The sequence below is a fragment of the Numenius arquata genome, chromosome 6 (genome assembly GCF_964106895.1).
Source record: "Numenius arquata chromosome 6, bNumArq3.hap1.1, whole genome shotgun sequence".
NCBI lineage: Eukaryota > Metazoa > Chordata > Aves > Charadriiformes > Scolopacidae > Numenius > Numenius arquata.
In genome coordinates this window covers 11511525-11524467 of record NC_133581.1, presented here as the reverse complement: position 1 = coordinate 11524467, position 12943 = coordinate 11511525, and the positions used below count along the sequence as shown (strand labels likewise).

Here is a 12943-nt window from a genome sequence, read left to right as displayed (position 1 = left end):
GAGGAACTCAGGATACATTTTGAGAATATGAGAAATAAATCCCTCTAGTATATATTGTTAAAGCTTGTGTTAAATTTTTGGATATTATACAAATATTAAGTCACGCTAGACTTTTACCTGTGGCCAAACATGTTACGTTAGTTAAAGTTATCTCCCCCACTTTGAAGCCAGCTATTTCAACACACTAGGTGGTCTGATAATCTCTTAGCTGCATCGTTTAACAGGTAAATAGCTTCTGTGTGTAAAAAAACCATAGCAAACCCAGGAATGGATAGAAATAGATCAAGCTGTAACACAAGTACTTCAAATACTCAGGTTGCCTGGAGTACGATCACAAACACAAACAGATTTTCACGCTGGTCTCCTACAACTAATAAACCACACCACCACGTTTGCACCTGGCCTGCAACAAGCTGTCCTTAAAAAAGCTGGCTGTCATCAGTGCCCCAGCAGCAACAAAAGCGTTTAGGGGCTGGATGCTCTGGGAGTGGTGATTTTTTACATACATGAATGAGCGCACAGGGGTTTTGCCACAGCAACTTCTGTGTAGCTGTCACAGAAGGACAGTCACAGTCATTTATAGCTGGGAAGATTTGTTTTTAAATAGTTTTTCCGTGTAACCATGAAGAAAGCAACCTCCAAGAGTTTTTAGCTGTGATTTCAATTCCTCTTGGTGAGCTGCTGTCCCTTGTCAGTGAGTAGAGGCAAGATAAGACAGAATAAATAATGATGAAATCGTATTTCTTATGGCTATTGGGGGGGGGGGGGGGGGAAGGAGGGAAAGGTGCTTGTGGTCAAATTGCTAAATACCTAGTGACTGAATAACAGAGTATCAGTGTATCAGATAAGATAAAAAGAGTCATATTGATGCCTGTTGTACTGCCTTCCTTGGTTTCCAGATTAACAAAGCGGTTTGAAATACTGGACAGGTCTCCTCTGACTACCTCAACAGAGTGGAGGAGAGCCTGTTATCCTCAGATTGGTCAGCCAGAAGGTCCCTGGGGCGTGGGTCACAGCCTCCTGCCTGGGGATGTCCCCTTTTACCCAGAGGGAGTTGGGGCATTCAGGGTCTCTCCCTGCAGCCACACAGATCTTCTCCCTCCAGGACGTGGCTGGCCCTTTGTCAGCCTTCCCCTGCGGTCTTGCTGCCCAGCTGTGGGGAAGAGCTGGAAGTCCTGTGGTCTGACATGTGGTGGGGGCTTAATGAGAGGGCTGGCCAAGCAAAGGTCCTTGGAGGAGGATGGGGACCTGGCTGACACCCAGGACTGTCTCCTTGCTTTGAGTCCCTCTTCCTCTTGCACCAACTTTTGCTTTTTGTCCCATATTGATCCATGAGCTTTTACAATACTAAGGCTTATATCTCAGGTTATGTATAGTTAAAACTAATACAAACTTTTTAGTATTTTCCGCATTCTCTGGTGTTTTGCTCACCCTTTCTCTGCCCCACCGGTTCCTCAGGTCGATGGAAGGGGCCGGTATGACGGCCGTCCTGCATCCTCGCTGGGAGCAGTACAAGGGTGGTGGGTGCAACCTCTGTGCTCTGGGGTCTGCTTGGGGTCATTTTTATACATTTGCTCACATGCTCTACCCCTTGCTCTTCCTTCATTGGTTCACAGGTCCACATTACACCCGAGTTTACTACCTGTGCTGTGTTTTACATAAACTGGGTACTCAATCTCTGTTCTCCTAGTTGTCCCCTAAGCTGGTTTTACCCAGCTCCCAAGGCTGCAATCCTGTGATGACCAGTGAGTGCTGGAGAGCTGATTATAGTCCTGAGGCCTCCAGTGTCATCCTGCGCCTGTACTCTCAAGTCCCCTGCTGTCATCCTGCCATGCCTGTGCTCCTTCATTTTTCATTTCAGGGCCATAAACACTTCACTCTATGCAGAATAACTACTTGTTCTTAATAGCTTCTAGTTACAGAAATATCTGTATGTGTAACAATATGTAAATGTTACACTATGCAATCGTATAAAGCTACGGAAAAAGTTAAACTAATTAGGTAATAGCACCTGATTGCTGAATAATTACTGTTACAAACAAAGAAGCTAAACCAAAACCCCAGGCAGGCCAGGAGACAAGTCCAAGCAAAGCCCGACAAGCACAGAGAACTGAGGCCTGTGCTGTTTAACACAAAGCATGTAGCTGTGTTAAAAGCAACGACGCTGCTGTATTTGCAAGGCTAAAGGCTATGTTGACCCATGCTGAAACATGACTTCATGCTGAAAAAGAGCTATCAGATTACACTTACCTGAAGTGTAAATGAGGAGTTCCTCCCTTGACTCCCGTTTGTAAGGGTGCTGAAGGATGTGGGGCAGGAAGCGAGGGGAGTTTTTGTTCCCTTCCTTCAGGTACAGCCTTGGATGATGGTGAGAAAAGAGAAAAATGTAACCCAAAAAATCTCCTTCAAGAAACAGTGTATGAGCCAGGGAGTAGAGCAGAGGGGCAGAATCACCTCCCTTGACCTGCTGGCCACGCTGCTTTTGATGCAGCCCAGGATGCAGTTGGCGCTCTGGGCTGTGAGCACACATTGCCAGCTCATGTTGAGCTTCTCATCAACCAACACCCCCAAGTCCTTGGAATATTTGGAGCACTTGGAGGCTGTTGGGCTGCAGCCAATGGCATAGCCCTGGTGCAATCAATGAAACGGGGCATTACATCTGGCCAGGGAACAACCGGGTCGCCCAAACCTGGGATCACCACAAGCACAGCTGAGTCCTGTCCCCATGCTCATTAGCTGTGTCAATGGCTAAGGAACCTGGTCATTAATTGCTCCCGAGATGCACCTCAGGCTCATTTATATCCACATGCTGCCCATCACACTGAGTGGGAATAGTGTAGTGGCCTGAAGTCCTGCCCTTTTGCCCAGCCTTCCCTGCTCTGCTGTAAGTGCCCTCGAGGTGCTCCGCAGGAGGCGAGGAGCCCAGTTGCCTCTCGCCCTCCGTTTCTTGGGAAGGAGGAGACCAGGACCTGCTGGTGGAGCAGGCGCTACAGCCGAGCTGGCAGCGTCCACCTCCCTCATGAACAAATGGTGCGGATGGGTGAGAGGGATAAAATGTTAGTCTGCAGGAGGGAGAGTGGGAGGCTGTGAAAAAGATCTTGGTGCAGAGAGGAAACGTCAAAAGCGAGCGTAATAGGGAAAATCTGTTTGGTGTTGCTTGCAGCGACGAGAGCAGGATTAGGAGAGTAGGACTTGGTGGATTGTTGGGGGGGGGGAGGAATGAGAACGGGCCACATAACAAATGGTGCAGCACAGCACGGATGTAGGCAGGGAGCAAGCTGTCTGCTGCTCTTTTGTGCTAAGTGTGGTGCCTGCCTCTTCTTCAACACTGTCTCTGGCAGATCCTGCAGTGGAAAATTACAGCACGATGTCAATACACCAGGAGCCGTTGCCTGATGAAGCAAGTCTGGCAGATGGCTCCCAGGCACCGATCTTAACATTGGGAGGAGATCCTCTGTGGGAACGGCAGACACCTCTCGTCACCACTGATCTGTTTTCCCATGGCCAGCACACAGGTATTGTGTCACACGCTACCCCTGCAACCTCTCCAACGCATTTTAGAAACACAGAGAGATCATACAGGAGATGCAGTGAGAGTGGCAACACAAGCTGTGAAGTACCAGTTCTGCATGGCAGCTTTATCTGCCCCTGCACCTCCCTTCTATGGCCTTGTGGGCTTATTTTCCTGGAATATGGGAGGAAAACAGAATTCCCACATCCTGCTTCTGAAGGGGACATGTGTCTGTGGGAGCACCAACATACTGAGGGTAAGAAAGAAAGGAATCTCTTTCCCAAAATATGGATTAACAGCCTGCAAAAGCTGATTTGGCTAATGTGAGGGATTATCTTGATCTTCAGATCTCTCCCAGAACCACATGGGGACAACCTTCCTCCTCCTATGCTGCATTTCTATGTATATGTCTCCATCCACTCACAATGCTTTACAAGAGAGCGAGCAATATTTAGTCTTGCAGCTGCCACAGGTAACTCTGCATCTGGGATCTCTGTTTCTTCCACATTTCTCGATGTAAACTGAAGATCACTCTACTAAAATCAATTATGTCAGTTTTTCAACTGGTGCAAATTGTTGTGCCTCTAAGGAACTCAATACATAGGTAGGGATCCCACCTCTTTGAGCTCCCTCATCCCTAAAGGTTTTACTGTTGCTTTGCTGAATGCCTGTTCTTTAACAGCAGTTAACGGTAGGAGCGATAATGGCTAAGACTGACCCTATCGATGCTGCACTGTGTGGTCCTGTTTCGGGAAGACAAGAAACCTGCACAGTCAGATACAGTGCTTTGTGAATTATTGTTGATGGGCCACAAAGCCGCCCAAACAGATGGACGTGATTGCAGGAAGGAGCCAGGAAGATGAAATACCACACATGCATCTCCTTCACTGGGAGTCCTGCCATCAATGCTTGCGAGTTGTTCATATGCTTATCAATACAGAGACTGTTCCTATTTAGTCAAAAACCACCATCAAGCACCATGTGTGAGAGTTAACAGGAGCTTTTTACTAGGAATAAAGAGCAGAAAGGGGGCTTTCCTTTTGACTGTGAAAGGGGAGACAGTGCTTTGTGCCAGACCGATGAAATCACATTTGCTCTCAATTTCACAGAGGACACACAAGACCTTGCTGAGACTGTGTTAGCTTCCCAAGCATTTTGACTGCTCCCAGTGCGATTCCAGATGCCGTGACACCATTTCATCTCCTTCCAAAAACCACAACTATAGGTAAGAAAGGGGCAACTGTGCTTTTTCTGGTACCTGTTGCCAAGAAAAGTATGTTGAAAGTGGTTACCAGCCAGCCCTCAAGCTACCCTATGTCCTACCTGGGTGCCTGCCACCACCCCCTAGGTCAGGAGATCTGCTTATTGGGTGCTCCCTACTTACTTTTTTGGCTGTAAAACGACAGTGCTTGAAATATCTACATTTTTCTAGATCCTCATTATACATTTTCCACAAATCTTAGCTGATGGTATGGTTGTGTAATTGCCATCTAAATAGCTCATCTAAATACCTGCCCATCCAGCTACATCCTCCTTCTGACCACTGATGGATACACCTGTGAGAAGTCAGCTACTCACATGGGCTATCCAAGTCTGTCGAATTGGCAATATGAGGTTGAAAGTCTTCAGGTTCAAGATTTGATCCTCCTGCTCTGTTTTGAGCTGCAAGAAACTCAGGAATATTTGCTGCTAGATTAATACCAAAAATGATAAAAGGTTTCTGCTGAAGAAAGCAGATTTCTTTCTGTGTTGAAAACAGCTTTTCACATTCCCAGTGCTGTCTCCATTAGAAGCTTCAGTTTCCCATGACCCTGCATTGTTGATCCAACTCTTCCCATCTCTTGTTTACTTACTTATGGTAAGTTACAACCACTTCTGCTTTGTTTGCAAGACTGTTAATCATTTTATCTGCTGTTCTGGTTGACAACCACATATTAAGCAGGAGTCTTCAGTTGTGATACAAATGCCTCTCTCTGAATGCTGGCAATTCGTAAGTCTTTCCTTGGCTTCCAGTCAAGTAAAAAAGACATTCTTTGCTAGCTGAATTTAAAACATTTTCCTTGCTTCCTTTTAAGCAAGTGTCATGGTCGATACCAATAGATTTTTATAATGGCATAGAATGAAAACTCTTGCTAAAAAAGAACCATATACTAAGCTGTTACAAATGGAAATAAATCACGTCATGCAGTTTTGCATCTTCTTTAATCAGTAATAGCAAGCAGAATTCATATGTCACTTCAGCTAGTGATAGTCGGGTTAACTATTTTTCCTATGAAGAGGGTACTGTTTGTGTCTCTATCGAAAATCAGCATGAGGAAGGGGCGGTTGAATTCAATGGTTGGAGGAAGAGACGTTGCCATTATCTCAACAGTGGTTGCTGCTGCTGCCTCAGTACCCTTCTCATCAACATCCAGAGCAGCCTTATGAACAACCTGGGAAGGAAAAACCAAACAGTCATTCTGGGCAGACAACAGCCACCGGAGAGATGAATCAGACCCCTTTTAAAGCAGCCGTGCTTTGGAAGGATCCACTGACGAGTGATTAGGGGCAGCAGAGATGTGAGCTCTGTTGTTGTAGTCATGGCTGCTTTAAATGAGGACCAGGACAGAGCTACAGAAATCTCCTCAAACACCAAAATAGTCCCAGACTATTTTTCCTCTGCCCCAAAGATTGGATGGAGACTGGAGGCTCCGCTTCCAAGAGTTTGTCTGCACCTCTGAAACTGAGTCTCCAGGGTGAGAGGACAGGCGGTGGTGTGCCTGGGAGTGTTAGCAGCTCCTCTCAAGGAGCTGGGGGTTGATGTTCCTCTCATGTTCCAGGTACTATCAAAGAAATCTTGGGTGATACAGTCTTGAAAAAAAAAGAAAACAGATGTGCAGTAAACTAATCAGATCTGGTAACCACTGCCACCAAGGGCCAAACTCCTCTTGTAAGCTTGCAGGCTGAGGCCAGGGTGAGCCTAGCTGCAGGCAAACTGGGAAGCTGGGAGCTGTATTTAGCTGGTGTTTCTGGATGCTACCACAGAGGGGTTTTCCCACACGTTCGTGAAGGAAAGGAGAGGGCAAACAGCCATGGACTTACTTTAGAAACCTTCAGCTCTGGGGCTCCGGTGATGCCAGAGAGATCTGCCTGGTCAGTGAACACATCCACAATTCCCATCTTGCTAAGGGTGTTTGTTATCTCATAGTTCCCGGAAATAGAAAATTTGGGGAAGTAGAGACTCAACAGTCTGTTAGGTAGAAGAGAAACACAGAAGGTCGTGAGAAGGATTTTTCACCGAGGTAAACGATAGTAAGAAAGCTGTTCTAATTCCCATGAGTGTCCCCTCACATCCAGAGAAGATGAGGTATGGCGGTGACAGCCTATGTCGCTCAAGCAGGTGGAGACCTCAGGTGGGACACAGTCTGCTTGGGGAGATGTGTGGCAAACCCCAGCAATTTGAAGCAAAGCAGTGGTTTTGGCACAACTGTAGCACTTGGCATGGCTCCAGGGAAGGTCTGTGCCCTGCTGCCTGCACCTTTGGACACCCTGTCCTCTAAATGTCTTCTTCCTGTAGCCTGGCCATGATCGAGTTTGCCTTTGACTGTGGGCTATCTGTAGGCAGCTCCTGCTTAGCACGCTTCCTGTTGGATTTCTCTTTGTGCCCTGCCTAGGGATCCTTGGAGCTTCCAAGTCACCTACTGCAGTGATTACCCTTTAGGTAGCTCAAGTCTTTTGTTGTCTCACCCAGAGACGGCTTGGGTTGAACAGCAAAACAAAAGCGATCCAAACCCCACTGCTGTACCCTTTATGTGATACTGCCCAGTGCACTAGAAGATGAAGGGATCAAATGTATTAGCACTGGCATCAACATAATAGTAGAACTGAAATTGCCATTTGGTTCTTACAGCTTCTCCCATGAAGAATTTATTCCTATGTTGATCTTGAAGGACCTTGCACCAAAAATTCATTTAGATAAGGATTTTCCTGATTTTGCAGCTGAGAATTATACATTTTTATTTTTCATATTTGAGGTATCACGTTATTAGCTCAGATCCAATTTGCTACTCATTATTTTTTTATTAACTGTGCTGGCATTTCTATAATGATGCACCAAGAATTATGGGTGTGAACTGCACAGCCTTATTAGTTGTGAATCAGGGCAGAGCTTGGTAAATTATGCACGTATTAACTTGATATTACTCATCAACTGGTGCTAAGGTCTCTTCCCTCCCAGACAAACAGGGTTGTAAAACGTGTTAGCTGATGCTAGTGTCAATGGTAGGAACTAACAGAACCTCATTAGATTTTTATAGTTTCAAAAACAAAATGCCAGAAAATCAGGACACCCACAATTAATCACTAGCCGGTTCTAGCAACCACTGTGTGCTGCAAGGGCTCTTGCAAGGAAGATATTTGTGTAGGACATATTACACATGTATGCATTACTACAAAGTGTTTAAGTTATGGTTTATTTAAGGTTTAGACATAGGTCTGAGTCACAGTGTGTCAGTGACATATGAGAGGTAAAACACATTAGCTGAAACCTCAGTGTAGGCGATTTGCCTTAGAATTGCCACCTTCCCACTCAGTCAAGGGGCTGTTTTAGAAATGCCAATCTAGGCTTGCTATTTGGGACTCCCGGGAGCTCATCAGGATGGTCTCCGCTCTGCTGGGAGGAGCAGCAAGTCACTCAGGCATCAACAAGAGAGTAGTTAAATACCAACCAGCTGCAAGATTTTTACAGCTAGGGTGCACAAGCCAAAAATAACCCACTCAGTTCCCAGAATCAGCAAGTTCATAGTGTTTGCATTCCCAAAAAAGAAAGAAGACTATAAACCTAGGTGCTGCTGCAGCTGACTGGCAGAAGATTACCTCTGGAAGAGGTGGTCTGACCATTCCTGAATGACTTCCTTGACCAGAGTTTGCTCTAACTTCTTCATTTTCCCTTTTGCTGGCAGAACCAGAAATGCAGTAGCACTCCCATTATAATGAAGCTGTATCACGGTGCATGACAGCTCCTTGTCAAAATAGAAGTCGAATCTGCCTGTCTGGTGCATCATAGGGACTTTCACAGTAGTTTCGGCATCCACAAAGAACTCTCTTTCTTCGGTGTGCTCTGGTTTAAAAGGCTTTTCCCAGTTGCCTAATACAAAGAAGGAGAATGCAGCTGAATGTCCCATGTCCCATCCCATCATAAACTGAGTTATTTATAACTAGTAATTATATTCCTCCTAGGAACAAAATTCCTCCATTTGTTAAATTCAGAATTTTCAAACACAGTAAGGCAAGAATCTTTACCTGATCAAAAGAGTGCATTAGACTCCAATTTCACTTTATTTTTTCAGATGCTAGTAATGAACTAATTAGGCATTTTCTTTGTACTTACCACTACTTTTCTGTTCAGGTGATCTAAGTGGCCTTTCTGTAAGTTGTCAAGGGCTTACCTGACACCATCTATATACTCATATACTGTATGAATTTCATTTCTATTGACTTTAATCATAAGCCTCAATTTGTAGATAAAATTAATGTAGGATCTCATATCTGAGTGCTGTTGTGTTTGGCTTAAGAGCACATCATCTAACTCACATCAGAAATGCACCATGTTTCCACTTTGTTCCTTAAAATGTCCTGCCCTGTTCATTATTAGCTTCTTCCATACATAAATGTTAGTGTGCATACATAAAGGAGACTGACATGAAAAAAACCCAAAGGAGTATGTAGTAAATTAGGCCATTGAATCATGCAGACTTTTAAAGAGAGGCATTAAAAGGATTAGGTCATGCGTGTGTCTCAGCGCCTTCACTGAAAAAAATGAAGAATATGGGGCAATCAGAGTTACAGCTAAACTCATGAAAGCGAGCTCAGGCTGCCACAAAGAGAACACAAGCCTGTGTGGCCTCTGGCTGCCTTCCTTTGCCGAGCAGGGTCCTGCCACCTCTTCGCCATCTCTTCACCACCTCCAATATGCCATTAGGGGCTTTCCCCGCCCAGCAAAGAGCGTTTGGCATTTCCTCCAGAGCAATTTCCAAATGAGGTAGCTGACATTAGATCTGTTGATAAGAATGAATAATGTGAATGTGAATCCTAGAGGACTTACCTTTAAAAAAAACAAAGCTAGCCAGAAGCATTACAGTCTGTGGATCCATGTCCTTGACCAAATGAGTAATTTTCCCATGTGTTTTCCTCTCTATATAGTCATTGATCTGCTTCTCAGACTCCGTGGGATTGCTAAAGTCAGTGGTAAAAGCCTCCAGCTGATACAGAGCTTTGGCATCATCTAAAAACTTTTTTAGAGGTTTCAGCTTCTCTGTTAGAAAGATGGCATTCCCCATGTTGAGCTGGACCCCATTCTCGGGATGGCTCAGCATGTGGATGAGGTTGTGGAAGCCTTCATGTATCTCTTTCTCCTGAATCTCTGTAAGGTTGAAGCTGAGTCCTTCCAGGATCTGAGTCTGAGTGGTTGATCTAGCCCCTAGGGCCAGCATTGCAAATGCAGTGGAGATGCTTACAGGAGAGAAGAAAATGTTCTTATTAGGTGCCTCCAGTGTAACCTCTTTAAAAAATTGAAATGCGAAGTCAGCATTGTTTGGCACTAGTTTGAGGCAAGCGATCGCCTCACCTCTGTGATGCATGCGGTATTTATGTTCATTTGGATCATGTCCATTGTGGTGGCTGGGTGGGACCTGACTATGGGCAACAGCATGAAGCCCAGCCAGCAGCAAACTTATGTAGACTGTGATCTTCATCTTCTTGTATTAAAATCCTATGGAGAAAAGGAGAAGCTATTACTAAGGTAAGTAAATTAATTAAGTAGAAATAGTTAATCTGTCATTCCCACTGAATATGAAATCTTATCTCTTTCTTTCGTCCTCAGTTTCCATGTTCTCCAACTCTTGCCAGATTTTTTTTTTTTTATTTTCCCAGGCCTCCTGGCAAGTCTCCGCTAACTTGTTCTGCCACCCTCACCCTAAATACCTGCAAAGGCAAAATTCAGCATGGATTAGCTGAATACACAGCACCCTCAGCAGGCCAGAGAACTGAGCATATCCCATCAGAAAACACACCATGTCTAATACTGAACAGCTGTGGTACCACTGTGCTTTTGTCACTAATGGTCTAAGGTAATTCCTGGAAAGCTCATCATAGAAGAAGTCTGGATTTTTTGTGAGTAAAGGGAGAAAGAGGAAATTCATGCAAGTGGGCAGCAATCAGTAGCTACATTCAACCAGAGTTTGAGCAAACAGGCATGGAGGAGATCTTCAAATAAATTTGGTCAGATTGATAAGGCACCCTATTTCAAGAGAGGACAAATGGCAGTGGCTGCTTTTCAGTAGCAAACTAAATATAGCCCTTTATGAATAAAAATGATGTAACACTTTAAATATGAACCTGAAGTAATACGTTGAATCTTAAGAGACAAGCCAAATCATTGGAGTGGCTTTTCTTTCAGCACAGCAGGAGTCAATGTCATGAATAAGAACAAGGCCTTATTTTTATCAGATGCTCTAGTGGTCAAAGGGCAATACATTTATCAACCTGTTACACTTGGCCGTGGTAGCCACATTCCTTTGCAGAGCTGACACTCTGCACTGTATAAGATCTTACAAACGGACCTTGGCAATGTGGATACGAATGTCCCAGTGGGTCTCATTTCTGAGGAGGAATCTAGGGCAAAGAAACGGTGGGAGAGTTGCAAAGGATTTGGGGAGATAATGAGCCAGAATTGCTGAAACTTGTGCAAGGAGAGACATATTAAACCCATTGCACGTTTCTGCTCTGCCATGATTCAACTTGAGAGACCGTCGTCAGAAAGTGCTATGCTCACGGCCCTGCTTTCTCCCTAACACCAAAGGGAGTAATTTGCATTTGTAGTTGAATACCCAATTACAGTTAGACCTGCATAAGAACAACAAAACATTTTTGAACTATAATCAAATATTCAAACATTTACGTGTTTGATATAAGTATTTCTAAAAAGCAGGCCTATTTGCAATAACACCTACTGTGTTACTGACAAATGGAAGAACCATAAGGGTTCTTGGTAACCACATTTTTAACTACCGTGCACAGTAGTTTTAAATTATAGTTTGGCCTCCTCTGATTTTGACATTGAAATGATACTTCTCAATATATCTAGCTACTTGTAACTCAGCATAAGAGCTCCAGCTCTAAATATTTAAAACCAACTATCAGTGAGCCAATGTATCAGTCAGACTTTGGAAAGAAATCAACTCCCAAACACAAGCATCAGAGCTAAGCCTAACCTATTTCCACATATCCAGCAGGCTAATTCAGAAGCTGCCTCTGGATAAATTATTCACTGTGAACTATTTACTCAGCTGCAGTCATAATTTATTAAGAGTAACATGAATACCAAAGAATGAAACGTTTCATTTTAAACATAAGTCACCACCTGTTCCCTATCTCATTACATTTAATATTTATAACAAAACACAGCAGATAGAGGGACTTTTCTATATACACACTGAACTGCCAATTTCTATTTATTTGGAATGCAAAGTAGGCATGGAATTTGACCGACCTATCCTCAAAATTATGGCTAATGGATATAGCATGGTTTTGCTGTAAGGGTTCTGTAAAATATAGGTTACAGTTTTCTGAGGATTTTTTCCTAACCTGATATTTTTGCTCTATGTAGTTATGACGTGTTCACATTTTGCGGTTAATTTATGTACTTTCATGGAATTAATTTCATTTTATTACAGCTCTGAATTCACAGATAATTAAATGCAATCTGAATCATTCATCTGTTACTCAGTACTGGCCAATCACAAACAGTCAAGACTCATGAGTCAGCCCTCACAAAATCTTGATAATGGTTGATATTAAAATCTTAAGATTACAGAAGACTCAGCAGCTGCAGTTTGTAGAGGTCTTTTTTGTTGTTTAAGCCTTGAAGATACAAGTGGCCCACTCCATTAAGCCCTTCTTTGAAATGTAAAGGTACTATTATAATAGAATTCATTCAGTAGGTCTTTTGAATACGTTTGGGGATTGTTACTTCATATTTGATATTTACTATTCCATTTGATATTACTGTGGATTCTAGGTTAGCAAGTGCTCAGCCAGTGTTAAACTGACAACTGAGACCCTTTCAGTATGAAGCAGATGATGTAGAGTCTCTTATGGTCTTAATGATTGAGGGGTTTTCCCACCAAGCATACTCACTAACAATTTATTAAAAAACAAAGAGTTGAAAACCTGTGCTAAAAAGCCCTTAGAGAATTCCTTATATGCAGGGACTAATTTTGCAGAAAGCTTCCTATCTTCTCCCGAAAAAGTTTGTCCATAAACATAGAAGTAGAAGTGAAAAGCTCTTTGATTCTAATTCTGAATCTACACTGACGTGTTCAATAGCCTGGAAGGAAACCCGTTTACCTCTCTGCCTCTTTTCTTCTCTTTATCTGTGTTATGCAATGAGAATAT

General features: G+C 43.6%; 1 protein-coding gene across 1 annotated transcript; it reads right to left on the bottom strand.

Moving 5' to 3' along the window:
* Positions 1 to 5695: 5695 nt before the first annotated feature.
* Positions 5696 to 10259, bottom strand: LOC141466252 (alpha-1-antiproteinase 2-like). Its single transcript, XM_074150083.1, has 4 exons — positions 9594 to 10259; positions 8366 to 8636; positions 6593 to 6740; positions 5696 to 5943 (listed from the first exon to the last, which is right to left on the bottom strand). The coding sequence occupies exons 1-4, from the start codon at positions 10240 to 10242 to the stop codon at positions 5749 to 5751; spliced, it is 1263 nt and encodes a 420-aa protein (XP_074006184.1). The 5' UTR covers positions 10243 to 10259; the 3' UTR covers positions 5696 to 5748.
* Positions 10260 to 12943: the final 2684 nt, after the last annotated feature.